The sequence below is a fragment of the Mus pahari genome, chromosome 16 (assembly GCF_900095145.1).
Source record: "Mus pahari chromosome 16, PAHARI_EIJ_v1.1, whole genome shotgun sequence".
In the NCBI taxonomy this organism is placed as follows: Eukaryota; Metazoa; Chordata; class Mammalia; order Rodentia; family Muridae; genus Mus; species Mus pahari.
The window spans coordinates 7253951-7270020 of NC_034605.1; the positions used below are offsets into that span (position 1 = coordinate 7253951).

At 44.7% G+C, this 16070-nt stretch overlaps 2 protein-coding genes across 3 annotated transcripts in view; one reads left to right on the plus strand and one right to left on the minus strand.

Annotated features, from left to right (window-relative positions):
* Nucleotides 1–2794, minus strand: part of Atp5f1c (ATP synthase F1 subunit gamma) — a 24016-nt gene extending 21222 nt beyond the window's left edge. Inside the window, exon 1 of one of the 2 annotated variants that reach the window (XM_021215311.2) lies at nt 2631–2794. In XM_021215311.2, coding sequence (XP_021070970.1) covers nt 2631–2686 — 56 coding nt within the window. In that variant the 5' untranslated portion in view covers nt 2687–2794. The remainder of the gene's footprint in view (nt 1–2630) is intronic. The other variant, XM_029547403.1, reaches the window with a different exon arrangement.
* On the plus strand, nt 2446–15977 carry Kin (Kin17 DNA and RNA binding protein). The gene is made up of 5 exons (XM_021215310.2): nt 2446–3028; nt 8224–8318; nt 13196–13239; nt 13323–13445; nt 14990–15977. The coding sequence occupies exons 1-5, from the start codon at nt 2915–2917 to the stop codon at nt 15790–15792; spliced, it is 1179 nt and encodes a 392-aa protein (XP_021070969.1). The 5' UTR covers nt 2446–2914; the 3' UTR covers nt 15793–15977.
* The last annotated feature ends 93 nt before the right edge of the window (nt 15978–16070 follow it).

A 16070-nucleotide genomic window follows, 5' to 3' on the forward strand; every position in this document is an offset into this window, starting at 1 on the left:
AAAAAAAAAAAAAAAAAAGCCCAACCAAACCAAAAAAAAAAAAAAAAATAAAAAAAAAAATAAAAATCAAACTTTTGATTTGAATAGGCATAGAGAAAGAAAAATAAGAAGGAACAGAGTATATAGAAAATACTAGGTTTGGTTGTAAAAACATAGAAAAGATCAAAGTTGGAATATATGACAAACTATTTCAGCATACCAGCTACTGGACGCAGTGACCCTTCTATTAACCCCTTCTAGAAATGGCACAACAAAGGCCACACCAATCTGAGCCACTTTGTTTCTTTTTTCTATTTTTCCTTTCCTTAATGCTCCAGATGTAGTGAGCAAGCCTGGTTTTAGGCTCAGGCTTCACCTGAACTGACACTGACACAGGCTCCTCACGGAATGTTGTGCGGACGATTCTGAATCGCATACCATAACTGGACAGATACATGCTTTTGTCTTTACGTTCGAGTCTGCGCTATGACGAGGCAACGCCCTCTAACTCTCCGTGCAGTGCTTGCTTTTAAGTGCAGTTATTGTTCTCCTTCCTCTAGCTCAAGACAACTGTCTATACCACAGCTCTATCCACTGAGTGGCCATGAGGTTCCTGACTGCTTACAAATATTATGGGGAAAATATAAATACGGAGCACCGAGTCTCAAGGGAAGAGGTCAAAGGACAACGTTGGGGGTTGGCTCTCTCCTTCAACTGCATGTCCAGGGAGCTAGAGCCAGACTCCGGATGGCAAGAGTGTACCTCTTGGGCCACCTCTCGAGCCTTTAGGAACAATTACTCTAGCAAACTCCACACTGAGAACCGTCTGCACCATGTCCCAACTCATCCTCTAGAGGCTGGTACAGAAACCTGCCAGTACCCAACATGCTGATGGAGAAGCAAGTGGACCGTGAGTAAGTATCAGCATCTTCTTTGATGGCACAGTGTTATTTGAAGACTTCATGTCAGTAGAGGAAGGATTTGGGCTCGATGCCTATGAACGAATCAGCAGTCTGGAAGGAATGCTGGGAGTGTGTATCGCTGCATAGTGTAGAAATAAGGAAAACACCCAACTAGCTAACTAGCTAACTAGCTAACTACCTAACATCTAACCAGCTAACATCTAGCTCACTCTCAAGAAAACAGAAGTTTATCAAATTCTGACAGTAGCCTCACTACACTTGACAAAATAGTCTTTTCATACATTGTACACACAAACACTGGAAAGAGCTGATGTTTGCTGAGGACCACTGGATGCCAACAAAGACCCTTCACACCTTAACATCTAGGTGGTGCCAACTGGTGCAGGGCAGATACTCCACAAAGTATCTACTGGCTGACAGGAACACAACTGAGAACCCAACTGTTATTGACCTCCATGCTGACTTCCAAGGTTAATCTAACAACATTCTAACACACACACACAGATTCTCTGGAACTCCGTTTTTAGACGAGGTTGGCCTAGAACTCACAGAGATCCACCTGCCTCTGCCTCCCGAGTGCTGGGCTCAAAGGTGTGCACCACCAACATTCTTCGTGTACATAGTTCCTACCATATTTAATTTCCTCACTACTTTGGAGTCTTAGTATATTGTTACAAATTCTTTGCTTAATTTAAGAACTATTTCAACTAGTTCTTGGCAGTTCCCTAAACTAGTTTACAAAACCCTAGTTCAGTGCTGGAGCGCCTTAACAGTCCTCCATACCGTAAAAACAAGGAACTGCTAAAACACTGTCCACAGTTAATAATCTCCTTAGCACCAGTTCTTCTAGCCGGCTAACTTCAAAGTAGTTCACGTTATTATATAAAGTCACCCATAAGTCACATTTTACTTGACCATCCCTGGGCATTGTAATATACAATTTTATTTTTATTTTGCACAGAGAATTAGTATTTAAAGTCGTCAAACCTTATGGTATCCCTTTTTCAAATGGAGGCTAACAAATGTAACTTTATTAAGGCCTCCTCCTCCTCCTACCGAGGGACCTTGGGACAGTTTTATGACCTTGCAGGGATTTTACTTCAACATGAGGGCATGGTGACAATGGCTATGTCTTTCTCTTCCTCATCGGCAGATTCTTTTAAGCCCCTTTAGCACCAAGACGACCAGCAGGTTCAGGAGGGGGCTTGAGTTCCTTCGTTTCTCCAGTACCCAGCAAAGAGCCGGATGGCTACACAGTGAATGCCTGACCAAAGAGCTCAAGCAAGCCATCACACCTTCAAGGGTCACGCTGCTCCCCCGTGCAGTGTTTCACAGGGCGTCAAGGACAAAAGTTACAACCTCACGTTCCCCGATCGCCCCTTCCTTCACCTTCAGGGCCTTTCTAAAGACTCTGCAAGCTGTGCTCCCGGTACGGAGCGGAAGTACGGTGTTGATCGGAACCCAGATGGCTCCAACGCTCAACCCGACTCCCGTCCGGGTCCCGGATGGCCGTTACGGTCTCAGGGGATCGGCCTGTGACCTTGTTCCCTTTGACCCCAGCCCGGGGTTTGGCACGCGACCTTCCAGCTCTGCAGACATTCCCGCGGCCCGAGCGGCCGGGACGCGCAAGAGCCGGGGCCTTCCTCCGCCAGGGGTGAGCGTGCAGCCCCATCCCTCCTGCCTCGCAGCAAGCCCGAGCCCCCCATATCCCTCCCGATGTGCTCCTACCATTGCGGCTGCACGGCGCAGGCCGACAGCCCGACAATGCTCGCCCGCGAGAACATGGTGGAGCCTTGAAGGTCGGGCAGACGGGGCTCACTGCGCGTGCGCCGGAGCTCGGGCCTCCCGGGGCCGCTCCGCCCGCGTCCTCGGTCTCGCTAAATCTCGTGAGCACCGAAGCCGCGAGTTCCCTGGCCCCACCCATTTCCTGCTGTCAGTTTTGGTCCCGCCTGTCCCCGCGCGGAGCCAGTTCCGCTTCCGACGGCTTTGCAGTTGTAGCGCTCAGGGTCGCCATGGGCAAGTCGGATTTTCTGAGCCCCAAGGCCATCGCCAATAGAATTAAGTCCAAAGGGCTCCAGAAGCTTCGCTGGTACTGCCAGATGTGCCAAAAGCAATGCCGCGACGAGGTAAGTGGCTCAGGGTGGCCGCGACCCCTCCCTCGGCGTGGAGCCCTCTCGGGCGCAGTCTTCCCCAGCCCGCCGCGAAGGCGCCGCCCTCCAGCTCCTCGAGAAGTGGTCGCAGACAAGCACTCACTGATGACTTACAATCGCTAGGCTGAGCACTGAGGTTTTACATTTAGACTTCCCTAGTGGGGTCGGTCAAGACGAGGAACTCAAGTTGCTCCGCTTAATAGCAACTTGGGCTTGGACACTACTGGTAAAGTAGAGGTAATAGTTGTACAAGATTGTCGCTGAGTTTGTTTTTTTTTTAAGAGAAGGGACTCCCCATGACATAAATGCCTCATTCTCCACTTGCTACTGTTATGGTATAGTTTCAGTACGTGGATTAACAAAGGTACAGGCTTGCAGTCCATCGCACCTACGAGTGACCTCTTAAGTGTTTTTCCATATTTGCATATATATATAGTAAATTATATAAATATATAAATATCAGTATACCTTCACCCTTGAAGACTTGTGTGATCAACATAACAAGTAATCGTACTATCATTTCAATTTATGTGAGAATGCCACCAATATAACAACCTAATAAAAATTCCTATACATTATCTTATACATATTTATTTTTATTTTGTTTTAGAGACAGTGTCTCAGTATGAGGCTTTGGCTGGTCTGGACCTCACCATGTAGATAGACCAGGCTGGCCAAAACCGAGATAGACCTGCCTCTGCCTCCCAAGAGCTGGTATCAGAGATATACACCACCCCGCTTTATATTAATACTTTCTTGGTAGTCTCATGGTGGTGATGGGGACCGGGGAGGTTTGTTTGTTGTTGGTTTTGTTTNTTTGTTTTTTGTTTTTTTTTTCAAGACAGAGTTTCTCTGTGTAACCCTGGCTGTCCTGGAACTCTCTAGACCAGGCTGGCCTCAAACTCAGAAATCCACCTGCCTCTGCCTCCCAAGTGCTGTGATTAAAGGCATGTGCCACCACTGCCCAGCTACAAGTTTTGTCTGATGTCTTAATGGATACTTGGGAATGCTCTACCAGTGAGCCCTCATGCCCTGTGTCATATTTCTTTTACCTTATTTTGATATGTGTGTGTGTTTATGCGTGTGTGCATGCTGCACCAGACAGATATATAGAGAGAGATCAAAGGGCCTCATGTTGATGGTTATTTCCTTCCAGCTTGAGGGTCCTGGGATTGAAGTCAGGTTGTCACACCTGGCACTAAGCGCCTTTAGCCACTAAGCCATCTTACTGACCTTCTACTACCTTCTTAGTAAGTCATGTCAGATTGTACTCAGTCCCACTGCCACTGACTGGATTGTAAAACTCTGTGTATGTTGTTGTTTTTCCAAGACAGGGTTTCTGTGTAGCCCTAGCTGTCCTGGAACTTGTTCTGTGGACCAGGCCCAGGCTGGTTTTGAACTCATAGAGATCTGTCTCTGCCTTCTTAGCGCTAGGACTAAATGTGTGCACCACCATTGTCTGGCTTCAAAACTCGGGCTTACTTACACTCATTTCTTTCTTATTTATTGTTTCTTTTGTTTTTCGTGGTAGGATTTCTCTGTGTAGCCTTGGCTGTCATGGAACTCTCTCTATAGACCAGGCTGGCTTCGAACTTCCAAATGCTGGGATTAATGGCATGCTCCATCACCACTCAGCTCAGTTCTTAACCTTTTAGTTATCCATGGGCCGTCTACAATTTTTTTGCCTAATTTGTGCACTGCCTGAAAGAAATGATTATTTCAGTTTTACTTTAAAAGAGATTTGGTATTAAAGGCCAGTATTGCTTTCCATAAATTAAAATATAAATCAAAATGAAACCAAAATGTTATTCAATTCTAGAAACCCAAAGGAATGGATTGGAAAGGGTGAAGAGGATATCATAGCTCTGACCTTCCTTCCTCTCAGTTTTCCCAGTATTTCAAGATGGGACCAGGAAAGGGAACATGTAAGAGCCACGCCCTCCTCCCCTGAACCTGAGGACAGCCAGCCAAAGTCAACAGAGCCCTACCAAGAACACAGAAATCAGAACTGCTCATGTGTCCTCTTCTCATGAGAACTTAAGTTCAGAAGAACATTTGAGGATGGTTGAATGGGTGACAGATGTGGTGGCACACACCTGGAATCACAGCACTTCACAGACAGAGACAGGAAGGTCTCAAGTTTCAGACCTGACGCTGCAGTTTAAGGCCTGTGCCCCCATGTCCACTTCATTACTTCCTGGTTTAAAAAGTGTTTTTAAACTATTTTCCCCCTCTTGCTAATTTCCTTCTAACTCCCAGGATAGAGTCTTTTCCAATATTACTTTATAACTAGGCTTTCACCTTTAACATTTTTCATGAATCTTAGCACTATGAGACCCTGAGGATTCTCTTCCAGGGCACAGAATGAAACATATGGGACCACACATTAATTGATCTTTCCCAAAATGTTTACCCTGAACCTAATCTAACTGACAGAAGTACAAGAACTAGAGAAAGAAGGCAGAGGAAATCTTTGACCATCACGAGGGTGCAATACACAACTACGTGGCATCGGCCTCTCTGAGGCAATGATTAGGCAGGGAAGACTGGTTATGTTTAATATGTGTGCCAATGTGTCTGGTTGTGTGTGCACACTTGCTTGCGCATGGAAGCCAGAAGAGTATATGTGTGTCTTTGTGGGGGAGGGAATGTTGAAATATATAGGGTAAATTTTTCATTTCTACTTCATATGTACTATTGAAATTTCAGGTTCAAATACAGGTAGAAGAACTATACCAAGACATATGTTGTTGTTAAGTTTTTATGACTTTGTGTGTGTGAGGAAAGGCGCTGGATCCCTGAGGTTGGTGTCATAGGCAGCTGTGAGCATCCTGATGTCGGTGCCAGGTCAGGAGCAGCCTGTTCTCCTAACCACTTAACTATCTCTAGCACCAACGTGCTTTTTTTTTTAAAGCAATCTTTAAAAGTATGGCTGTAATATATTTAACAACATCTAAGCAAGGGGCACTAGTGGATTTTGGATAAAAGCTAAAGTAGAAGGAAGTAAGTGAAAAGAGGATCTGCAGTGAGAACTCGGGTATGACCCTGTAGTGATTTGAATATGCTTGGCTCAGGGAGTGTGTGGCTTTGTTGGAGTGGGTGTGACACTGTGGGCATGGGCCTTCAGACCCTCATCCTAGTTGCCTGGAAGCTAGTCTTCTGTTTGCCTTTGGAACAAGATGTAGAACTCTCAGAGTCTCCTGCACCATGCTTGCCTGGATGCTGCCATGTTCCCACCTTGATGATAATGGACTGAATCTTTGAACCTGTAAGCCAGCCCTAGTTAAGTATCCTTTTAAGAGTTGCCTTGGTCATGGTGTCTGTTCACAGCAGTACAACCCTAACTAAGACAGACCCTTTGTGCTTGTTTTGCCCTGCCAAGCTCTCTGGTACTCAGTAAGCGAGTTGAGCAATCTACATGGTCCCCCACACCCTCACATCCCACCCCCACCCCTGGCACTACCTTCAGTCTCTTGACCTTGAGTGTTCTGTATTTGGCTGGGTTGCAAGATTCAATTCTATGAACAGCAAAATTAAAAGTGAGGCTGTACTCAGTCAGTACAGTATTTCTCACGATATGGGGAGAACCTACATTTGGATTACCAGTAAAACGAGTTAAGGGAGGCAGAGGCAGAAGGAGCCCTGGAGCTCAATCACCAGCCAGTCTTCCTGAACCTGTGAGCTCCATCACAAAAGAAGTAGCTGGACGGTGACAGGAGCACTCCTGACTCCCACCTCTGTCTACACTCACATACACACACATCTACGCACACTCACTCACAGGTACATATTCGCATGCACATACATACACACCTATATACTCATACACACACACACCTATTTACTCATACCTGCATACACACACTCACAAACATTCACACATATACTCACATACATACCTGCATGCTCACACACATACCCACCTGTGGGGCAGAGAGCATGGGGGAATAAAGGGAGTGGGAGAAAACCCAAGACCCGAGAGAGTTACGGTGCTCATGGCAGGGCGTGCGGAGGCGGGTGGGTATCTGGCTATGGGAAGCCATGAACCCTAGCCTGCAGGGGCATGGACAAGGGGCAGTCTGAGGTCTCTGGGACTCAGGGAAGCCAGAGATAACAGGTTTTCAGTCTCAGGCATCCCAGACACGTTGAACGCCTCGGAAGAGCTGAGAACAAAATGGGAGCCCCGGGGGAGGCTCCGTTAGCCCCAGGACTGAAGGGAGGAGAGGGCAGGGAGAGAGGTGGCGCTGGGTGGGTCCCATGCGCTAGAGAGTCCTTGGTCCAGTCCATGGCTGGAGTGCAGGAAGGCCTTCTGGCAGGAGGTTAAGCTCTTTAGAGGAAAACCTATCCCATCATTTAAGCAGGCAGGCTTTGAAGAGCAGAGACAGTCTATGGTGTTAGAGCTTTATTGTAGAAAGGCAGGGGGAAGGAGAGAAGGTAGAAAGAAAGAGGCCGGCCATGGCCAGGTAGAGAGGGGGAAGGGAGAGGGAGAAGGAGAGCTAGAGATGAGAGTAAGAAAGGTGAAAGCTTAAAGAAAAAGAGGAGGGGCCAAGCAGCCCTTTTATAGTGGGCTGGGTTATCTTGCTGTTGTGAGGTAACTGTGGGGAGGAGTCTAACCAGGAGCTTGGGGCCTTATCTGTGTGACTGTTAGTCACAGAGTTATGGAGTTGTGGGCTCTGTGGTGTCAGGCATCTGTCTCTGGGAACGTGGCTCACTTTTTCGTCCCTTGTAGAGTTTTCTACTGGGTCACCGGAGCAAGCCTCATTCAACCAAAATAGGCTGCCTATCACAGTCGCACACCCACCTGTATACACACGCACACACATACTCACATAGAGTGTGATTAGAGTGATTTGACTTAGTAAAAATCATTTATCAAGACTGGACAGATGGCTAAGAGCTCTAGCTGTTCTTCCAGAGGATCCAGGTTCTATTCCCAGAATCACTACTGTCTGTCACTGTCTTCAGTTCCAGTGAATCCAGCCCTGCAGCTTGTCCCCTTCAGACATTGCACATGGCAGTACATAGGCATACATGTGTACAAAACACCCAAGAAAAGAATTTATCATTAACCCATTTGCAGGGCGTAATCAACTATTGTGTGTATGTGTGTGTGTGTGTGGGGGGGTGTTCTGATACTGTGGATTTAACTACCTTCTTTACATATTTTGTAGAATGGCTTTAAGTGTCACTGTATGTCTGAATCTCATCAAAGACAACTGTTGCTGGCCTCAGAAAACCCTCAGCAGTTTATGGACTATTTTTCAGAGTAAGTAATTCCAAGACATCCTTACCGTGTAAGGTTATTCAGTGGGCATGTAATAGAAGTGTTCAATAGTGTATGCATTGTAGATGTTGTCCCTTGTGTGTTGAGATGGCTGTAGTCTCATCATTGTGCTTGGTCTTTATCTTCTTTTGAAATTAACTACAGTGTGACATTGTGTATCTTAGAACTTTTTTTCACTTGAGCTCTGCCTGGCCTCAAAGCTCTCCCCACCTAGGGTCTTTAGGGAAGCACCTTGGGATTAACATCCTGTGTTTCCCTGTGTTTTAGGTTTAACATGGGTATGATGGCACTCAGGTGGTCCCTCACTCAACTCTTGTGCTCCTGGAAGAAGATTAAGTGACTTAGTACTTTTAAAGGGCTCAGAAGTGTGCCTAGTTCTAATAAAGCTTTTCTGATTATTAATAGCAATACTAGTCTTTTTTTTTTTTAACTTCTAGATCTTTTTCTTTTTTTTTTTTTAATATTTATTTATTTATTATATGTAAGTACACTTTAGCTGTCTTCAGACACTCCAGAAGAAGGAGTCAGATCTCGTTAAGGATGGTTGTGAGCCACCATGTGGTTGCTGGGATTTGAACTCTGCACCTTTGGAAGAGTAGTCGGGAGTTCTTACCTGCTGAGCCATCTCACCAGGCCCCTACATCTTTTTCTGAGGAACACTTTATACATGTGATTAAAGATCCCAAAGAGCTTTTGTTTCTATGGGTTACATGTGTCAACATTTGAAATCTGAAAAAAATTACAGATATTATTTATTAGTCCATTTAAAAATACCAGTATGCTTACCCTATGTTCAAATACAATGGGGACTTGGGAGAAGACTCCTTGAATAAAGTGCTTGCCAACCCCATTTGAGGACTAGAGTTTCAATCCCTAGCATCCACAGAGCAGCCAAACAAACAGGTATGGCGATTAGCCCTCAATCCCAGTGCTCAGGAACAGAGACAGGCGAGCCACTGGCTAGACTGTGCATTGTAGCTGTCTTCAGACACACCAGAAGAGGCCATCAGATCTCATTACAGATGGCTGTCAGTCACCATGTGACTGCTGGGAATTGAGCTCAAGACCTCTGCAAGAGCAGTCAGTGCTCTTAACCACTGAACCATCTTTCCAGCCTTCCTCCGCAACCCTCTTCTCTTTTCTTGACTTAAGACAAGGTCTTCCTGTGCACCCAAGGATAGTCTTGAACTTAAAATCCTCTTGCTTCAGTCTTACAAATGCTGGAATTAGAGCTGTGTTCCACCATACTTGGCTGAAATTTTTAATAGAAAAACCAAACCAAAGCAACATACTATTTTCCAAATACAACAACATATTTTACATTTTTCAAATGTCTTCAGTATCTCACTTAAAAGGCGACTGGATTCTCACCTTTTCTTGCACATTTACAAAATACTGTTTGAGTTCTATAAAGGAAATTCAGTCTTAGCATAGATGGTTTGTCAGATGAGAAAAACACTCTAAGGATCTTCCCAAAGTCACTGCACTGAGGCAGTGTGTGCAAAGTTCTTGGAGTAGTTATAATACAGAGTCTGTACCAGGACAGTGAGCGTGTATGTGCTGTTGAATTAAAATCCACTGGTCTACCTTTTGGGTGGATCTTGTAATGAGGGCATCTTAGTCTTTTGAAAAATCCTGCGTGACTGAGTTACAGAAACCTTGCTTTGCAATAGTGACCTCATTTATTGTGCAGTGTCATCTGATCGTGCTCATTCATTGATGTGTGCAGATGCCGACAGAACAGCCCTTGGGTTGAGAAGTACATTGAGCTCAGGCTGGCAGGTTCTACTTGCCACATTTCTAATCGTGCCTCAGAAGCTCAATCCTGCCATCGGCCCCGCATTGCCTGTTCTTATACGACTAGCACGAGAGTCTTAAGTTTGAGAAAATGTATGCCCAGTTAGGAATAATGGTAGCTTATGTGTCTTTTGGTCTGTTATGCCTTCTGAGAGTAGTTCAGTTCCCAGCTCGGTTGTATGGGTCTTTCCTCAGAGCAGCCGTGAGCATAGTGGCAGCAGGTCATCTGCAACCTTCACTCCATCACAGTGTTAGCAAGGCGACATTGAAGGCTCGGGTGGAATATAGCCAGCAAGTTTTACTGCTCCATGGGTCAGGCTAGATAAAGCTCGTCTTAGTTTTCCGGTTATTGGCATGGTGTTACAGAGAACATTCACTGTTGGATGGCTTGCGATCACCCACTACCCGTGACCTTGCTTTGGATGCTAAGCTGCTGGTGGGTTTACCTCCCATCTTGAAAATATTCATTCATTCATTCATTCATTCATTCATTCATTCATTCATTCATTCATTCGTGTTTTGAAGCAGCGTCCTGTTACATAGTCCTGGCTAACATGGTACTCACTATGTAGTACAGAGTCTCAGATTCAGGTTAGTCCTCTTGTCTGGGCCTTCCCAGTGCTGGAATGACAGATGTCTGCCATGAAGCCTGTTTTCCTTCCATTGCTTTTACTCTCTCAAAGACCACGACGACGACAAATGCAAAAGTAGTCTGTGAGTTACCTAAAATCGTCTTGAATCCACTGGGTGCTCAGGCCATGCACTGGGAAAGAACACTGTGGCAAGTGCTGAACACTTCCTGGCCTTCTCTCCTTTCTCCCTCCTGTTCATGCCACTGTCTGCTGGAGGCTGCCCTTCTGTCCTTTGGAGTCACTATGGCTTTTCCCCATCTTCCTCTTCCGTGGTCTGTCTGAGTGTATGTCACCTATAACTCCTCTCTGACATACTTCTCTCTGTGCCTTCTTTCATGGCAGTCTTACTTCTGCTTCCGTCTTTTAGCTCCTTGGTTACCAGAAAGTTCTTCAGGATGATTCTCTGATCTTTCTGTGTCCTCCCACAGTCACCTTAAGTCACAAGTCACCATAGGTCACATCCTTTTAACTCTCGCCTTGGGGCTGTAGGTTTTACGTTCTGTGACAGTACCTGACATTCCCAAGTGATGGTGTGCAGCTGGCTTGGGAACGTAACTTGAGAGTCACTGTGCCTTGCTGCTCACCATGGTTTTCGACCTTCCGACCTTCCTCCCTCCCTCCATCCCTCCCTTCCATCCTTCCATTTGTTTCCTGTTTTGTACATGTTTTGTGTATAGATTATATTTTTAAAGATAGCATGTAAAATAATGGGTTTCATCATGGCATCTTCAAATGTGTTATTCTACTCATAATTCATAATTGCCTACTGGCCTGCCCTCCCTTCCTCCCTCCTCTCTCCCTTCTCCATCCCTCCCTCCTCCCTCCCTCCTCCACTACTTGTCTCCTCCCTTCCACCCCCAAGTCCTCTACTCTTGTGTTGTCATGTCACGTGTATTCTATCAGCCTCCTTTTCCTCTCCCTTCTGTGGCTTTATCACACACACACACACACAGCTTTAAATCTAGGTTTCACATATGAGAGAAAACATATTTGTCTTTATGATCCGACTTTTCTTAACATAACGATTTTTTCTATCTTTTTTCTTTGCAAATTACTTTAAAAATTACTTCTTCTATGCTTCTATGTGTATATGTGTTTTGCCTGTACGGAGACTAGAAGAGGGTGTTGCATTCCCTGGGACAGCAGTCAAAGACAGTTGTGAGTAGCCGTGTGGTTGCTGGGAATAAAACCTGGGTCCTCATAAGGAGTAGCCACAGCTTTTATTGGCTAAACTGTATCTTTAACCCCTCTGTTTTTCTTTAGGACAGGATAATACATGATCATCTTTCAAATTACAGATTTTAAAAAAAATATTTATTTATTTATTTATTTATTTATTTATTTATTTATTTATTTATTCTATGTAAGTATACTGTAGCTGTCTTCAGACACTCCAGAAGAGGGCATCAGATTTTGTACTGGATGGTTTTGAGCCACCATGTGGTTGCTGGGATTTGAACTCAGGACCTTTGGAAGAGCAGTTGGCGCTCTTAACTGCTAAGCCATCTCACCAGCACCCCCCCCTTTTTTTCTTTTTCTTTTTTTTTTTTTTTTTTTTTTTTGGTTTTTCGAGACAGGGTTTCTCTGTATAGCCCTGGCTGTCCTGGAACTCACTTTGTAGACCAGTCTGGCCTCGAACTCAGAAATCTGCCTGCCTCTGCCTCTTGAGTGCTGGGATTAAAGGCATGTGCCACCAAGCCCGGCTCAAATTACAGATTTTTAATTTATTAATTTTCAAACTAAGTTTGAATGTTTTCCTAGTGCTTGCATAAAAATAGATCTATATAACGTGACATTCAAGATGATTCAAAACTTTGGCTAGACCTCATCTTCCAGGCGCACCTTCTCCTACATGCAGTTCTTCCTCCACATCCTCATTACTGTCTGCTCAGAATCCACCCTAAGTGGGTTAAGTGTCATGTCTCAGACACACACTGTGTTCATGGTTCATGACTGTGTTAGCTGGGAATGGCCTTCCATTTTGACCTTGAATTATATTCTACTGTCCATATTAATATCACCTCTGGCAATGCCCTCAAATCTGTTTATGATGACTTCTTACGTTTTGTTTTTAGTTGCCTTCACTGGAACTGCTTAGGTTAAGATGTGTCCTTTGCCCACCTGGACAGAGTGGTATTACTTTGCTGGAGTCATCAGCACAGGGACCCTGTGATGGATCCTTTCTAAGGACATGCACTAGCTTTGCTAAGGTCGAACATCTCAACTCCAGGCTGACTCACAAGTTCCCTTTGAAAACCAATCTTTGCAGATCTTTCTCTGTTTACTTTAAAGGTTTGTGGCACACGGCAGTATAGGTGATTGGTGAGACTATTGGTCACTAAGGTTTGTAATTGTTCAAACTTCAGGAAGATGGCACATTATATTTATAGCAAGTAACTTAATGGCTTTCTCTCTTTCTTTCTTCACTAGGGAATTCCGAAATGACTTTCTGGAACTTCTGAGGCGACGCTTTGGTAGCCATCTTAAATATTATGGAAATAATAATTCATAATTGTGTGGGTTTTTTCAGGCTCAACAGTGTCATATTTTGTTTCAGGCACTAAAAGGGTCCACAACAACATTGTCTACAATGAATACATCAGCCACCGAGAGCACATCCACATGAATGCTACTCAGTGGGAAACGCTGACTGACTTTACCAAGTGGCTGGGCAGAGAGGGTAAGAAGAGAGCAGACAGGAACTGGTGATCCGTGGCTCAATTTCTAGGGGAACCGTCATTTTCATTCTCTGTCTGACTTTATAGAGAAGAGGATATGTAGGGCAATCAGGAAGGTAGGAGGCCATACTGTCCCTCAGGTGCCACTTTGGTCCTTTTGTTTCCTTTTGAAGCTGGGTCTTGCATAGCCCAGGTTGCACTGCGACTTATAACGCTCCTGCCTCTGCTTCCTGGGTGCTGGGCTTACAGGCTTTGGAGCCTCAGCGGCCAGTGGGAGGATTTCTTTTGCCAGTGCACTGTATTCTCTATTAGGCACTTTTCATCCAGTGATGAAACGCCTGAGAATGATCTATTTGACTCCCAGTTCCTGAGAATTCAGCTCAGGATCACTTGGCTCCTGTGCTTCTCGGCTGTAGTGAGGGAAAACTTCATGCTGGGGAGCACGTGATGGAGCAAAACCACGAAATGAGGCAAAGGAGGGGCCAGGGGCTTGGGGTGAGATGTGCCCCGTGGGGGCCTGTTCCCTCCTGCCAGGACTTACCTGTTAGTCTCTGCCACTTCCCAACAGTGCTGTCAGATTAGGAGTCCATGAACGGATTAATTCACTGATGGAGTCAAGGCCTCCAGGTCCAGTCACTTCACAGTGCCTGGAGACCAAGCTCTCAGCACATGAGCTCTGGGAGACGGTTTGTATCCAAACCATAATGTTTGCGTCTGGTTTAATAACTGTTTGCAGTCTGATGGCCTGAAATTGATCCTTAGGGCACACTTTTTAGATTCCTAAAAATTTCCAAGTTCCACACAAACACATGTATACATCACACACATATACGAAACATGTATACTGCACCACACATACACATGTGTACTACACATGAACAAATTAAAGTAATAACAATTATTTAAGTTATTGTTATTGTAAAAAGTTATTACTGCTAATAACTTTCTACTTTTTCTTATCTTCATGTTCATCCTTCCTTTCTTCCTTCATTTATTTTTTCCTTCATTTACTGAGACAGTAGCTCACACTATACTCTAAGCTACTCTAGAACTCATTATGTATCCCAAGTTGACCTGGAACTCATGGATGTCCTCCTTCTTCAGCCTCCTGAGTGTTAGGGTTAGAGCATGAACCACCATTGCTCAGTGTTATAGTCCTTCTTTAGGAAATGTTTCACATTCTCTCCGAGGTCAGAGCTCAAGTTTGCTCTTCTCTCACTTCGAATCTTTATATGATAAGAAATTAGGAAGGCAGGAACTTGGTGTCAATATTTTGCTTATTTAGTGTGTTACTTCATTCTAAGTTAACAGATCATTTAATATTCATCAGCCAGCAAGGTCGCTGTAACTACATCAAGGATCAGCTGTTCCTAAAGTACTTCCTCGTGTGTCTTCCAGTGTGTAAGCACTGTCCTGTCTCAGGCCTGTGTGTTCCAGGATACTGTTGAAGTCACTGAATGCAAAGTGTGCAGAGGTCGGGTGCTTTGTGTGTGCAGTTTACTCTGCATCTGTACGGTCACGCTGTTGTTTGTTTTTTGTTTTTAAGGCTTGTGTAAAGTGGATGAGACCCCAAAAGGCTGGTACATTCAGTACATAGACAGAGACCCAGAAACTATCCGTCGGCAACTGGAATTAGAAAAAAAGAAGAAGCAAGATCTCGACGATGAAGAAAAAACAGCCAAATTCATTGAGGAGCAGGTGAGAAGAGGCCTGGAAGGGAAAGAGCAGGAGACACCTGTTTTTACGGAATTAAGCCGAGAAAATGAGGAAGAAAAAGTTACGTTCAACCTGAATAAAGGAGCGGGTGGCTCAGCGGGAGCTACAACGTCCAAGTCCAGCTCCTTGGGACCAAGTGCACTGAAGCTGCTGGGGAACACAGCATCCGGGAAACGGAAAGAGTCTTCACAGAGCTCCGCCCAGGCGGCAAAGAAGAAGAAGAAGTCTGCCCTGGATGAGATCATGGAGATTGAAGAGGAAAAGAAAAGGACCGCACGGACAGACTCCTGGTTACAGCCGGGGATCATTGTGAAAATTATAACGAAGAAGCTGGGGGAGAAATATCACAAGAAGAAAGGGGTCATTAAGGAAGTGATTGACAGGTACACAGCTGTGGTAAAGATGACTGACTCTGGAGACAGGCTGAAACTGGACCAGACTCATTTAGAGACAGTCATTCCAGCCCCAGGGAAAAGGGTTCTAGTTTTAAATGGAGGCTACAGAGGAAATGAAGGCACCCTCGAATCCATCAATGAGAAGGCTTTTTCGGCCACGATAGTCATTGAAACTGGACCTTTGAAAGGACGCCGAGTTGAAGGTATTCAATATGAAGACATATCTAAACTTGCTTGAGTTTGAAAATTTGTTAACAACACATTGAAATTGTAAAGCATCAAATTGATGTTAGCCAAGGTACTGTGTAACTCTACTGTGTTAGGGGGTTTGTTTTGTATAAAAAAAATCATCTATTTAAATACTACTGAATAGTTGGGTAAATTTATAATAAAATCTTATGTTTTTTTTTTTAAGTGTCAAAACTGTTATTTTATCTTTGTTCCATTTTCCTGATGGATTTTTACCATCATTAAAGAATACTGTTGTAAAGTGTCATGAAAGAGAATTTGGAAAAT

Excerpts from the sequence above, each read along its gene's own strand:
- Kin (XM_021215310.2), top strand. The coding sequence starts at position 2,915 with ATGGGCAAGTCGGATTTTCTGAGCCCCAAGGCCATCGCCAATAGAATT. Across the intron at positions 3,029-8,223 it reads AAAAGCAATGCCGCGACGAG|AATGGCTTTAAGTGTCACTG; the intron begins GTAAGTGGCTCA and ends CATATTTTGTAG. Across the intron at positions 13,446-14,989 it reads CAAGTGGCTGGGCAGAGAGG|GCTTGTGTAAAGTGGATGAG; the intron begins GTAAGAAGAGAG and ends TTTGTTTTTAAG.